This window comes from Sinocyclocheilus rhinocerous, unplaced genomic scaffold (genome assembly GCF_001515625.1).
Source record: "Sinocyclocheilus rhinocerous isolate Xijiao unplaced genomic scaffold, SAMN03320098_v1.1 scaffold5357, whole genome shotgun sequence".
NCBI classification, from domain to species: Eukaryota; Metazoa; Chordata; class Actinopteri; order Cypriniformes; family Cyprinidae; genus Sinocyclocheilus; species Sinocyclocheilus rhinocerous.
Window position 1 is genome coordinate 10,713 of NW_015664083.1, and position 2,193 is coordinate 12,905.

At 34.2% G+C, this 2,193-nt stretch overlaps 1 protein-coding gene across 1 annotated transcript; it reads right to left on the reverse strand.

Moving 5' to 3' along the window:
• Positions 1-1,266: 1,266 nt before the first annotated feature.
• LOC107729630 (GTPase IMAP family member 7-like) lies at positions 1,267-1,851 on the reverse strand. Its single transcript, XM_016540268.1, has one exon. The coding sequence runs from the start codon at positions 1,849-1,851 to the stop codon at positions 1,267-1,269; it is 585 nt and encodes a 194-aa protein (XP_016395754.1).
• Positions 1,852-2,193: the final 342 nt, after the last annotated feature.

Genomic DNA, 2,193 nt, shown 5'->3' on the forward strand with positions numbered 1-2,193 from the left:
TATCTGTTGACAGCCCTAAAAAGTAACTATTAATTCCTGCACAGTGACAAAGTAATGCCTGAGTAATTAAACACGAGTTAACTTGTTTTTCACTTTAAAATAATGGTCTTGATCACTAGTAGTTCTGCACAGTGACAAGGTAACACTTCAGTAATCAATGAAGGGTTAACATGTTTTTCACAAGTCATTATTTAATATATTTTAGGTCTGGTACATTCAGTACAGCCATACATTCCTCTGAAGAACTCTGACTTGTAATGATATTGTAATTACAACACAGATAAAATGGAATTTACAAACAGAATAGGTCTAATAGTAAACTTTTAGTAATTTCTTTCAGCAGTTTAAATGTATTATTATTATTACTGATATACATTTGAAACAAATAGCAGAGACACTCCAAAGAGGACACAGGTTACAAGCACATACCATCCATTCTTAGATAAGTGTAGTAGTAACAATCACAACCACTGTAACCAATTAATTTGTAACATTCATAAATTAATTTCCACAAAGAATGGATTTCAGAGCTAAGTTTCTCTGAAGATGCAGTTTATGACCTTATTTACGCAAAAAGAGACAACTGTTCACATTTCAGATAATTTTATGGTTAGTAATTATTTGGAATTTCTTTAAAATTGATCTTAGTGGTCATTGTGTCTCAAATTAGTATACATATTATTTTCTTCATGATGAAAAAAAAAAATTCTAAGTGAATGTAACCTATGTAACACTAACCTCTCAGCTATTGATACCTGAAAAGAATCGCTCAGTACACCTGGATCTGATCTTGCGAGACACTGGCAATCAAACATCTCTGCAAAACCTTTCAGATTGTTGTCATTTATTTACTATTCTGCTCTGCTTAAGTTTTTCAGTTTTGTACACCATAGAATTCAATGTATAGGAAACATAAAGTCTCTTGTTTGTTAATAGTGGCAATTGACTTTTGAATTTATTTCAAACAGCTGACATGTATGTAAATGCATGAATGTAAGAAGAAAAATAAAAGACAGCAAAGTTACTAAAATATCTGTAGTATATGAAAGCATTTTTTTACACATTAAAGTGAATATTGCTGTATATTTTGTGCTATATGATGTAGTTTAGGCAGCAAATCACAAAATTTACCCTAATTCTGCCTGTTAATCTAATCTAAACTACAGGAACTGCCACAAAACCTCACCACAACTGCTACAATGCTTCCTTGTAGTACAACTGTACATTTGTTTTCCAGTGTCTTTGAGATTTGAACTTTTCCTGGGTTTATTTATTCATCTGAATAGCATAGTGTTTCTCTCCATTAAAAAGGACCATTTTGCGTATCATTTGCAGCAGTTCTGTGACCTGATCTGGATTATTTATGTTCTCATTGTTAAATGAGTGATATCTGCCCCAACAGGTCTTGATCAATTGCTTTAGCTCATTGCTTCTACTGATATATGTCTCTACATGCTTGCCCTTCAGCATATCAGCATGAGTGAACAGAATGATGGTGTAGTTAATGGCATGTTCTCCAAAGTTCTCCTGAATCCATTTCATAACATTCTTCTCCTCCTCTGTGAATTTCACTCCCAGTTTCATCACCAGCAGAAATGCATGAGGCCCTGGATAAGACAGGCTCATGCACTGCCCTGTTACAGTCTGCAGTATTTCTTTATCGCGTGTGTCAAACAGACCTGGACAGTCAATAACTGATATGGTGCATCCATCCACATTTGCTTCTTGTTTGTTACAGCTCGCTGTAACTGATCCTGAAGAGTGTTTCACATCAAAAAGGTCTTCATTCAGGATGGTGTTTCCTGATGCGCTTTTTCCTGATCCAGTGTTGCCCAACAGCACAATCCTCATATCTGTTACAACGAGAAGACACTGTTATTGTATTGTGTTTTTTCTTTAGTTATAATAAATAGGTCACCACTTAATTGTTATATCCAAAAGTACAAAGTACTTTTTATACATGGAAGGCTGCTGTAATAGACCAAGAATTTTTATGGAATTAACCATTCGTGATCTGTTAAATGCAGTATGTCATGATAATCACAGTACAACAAATATGTAAGGAATAGGGTGCATTATCACTGCTCAAGACATTTGTTGTATTTCAAGACATTTGTTAGGTTTTTAAAGCAGTTATTAGAGAGAGAGAAAGAGAGAGAGAGAGAGAGGGTTTAAGAGTGTATGAACTACCTG

Coding starts and splice junctions, on each gene's coding strand:
- LOC107729630 (XM_016540268.1), bottom strand. CDS start 1,851: ATGAGGATTGTGCTGTTGGGCAACACTGGATCAGGAAAAAGCGCATCA.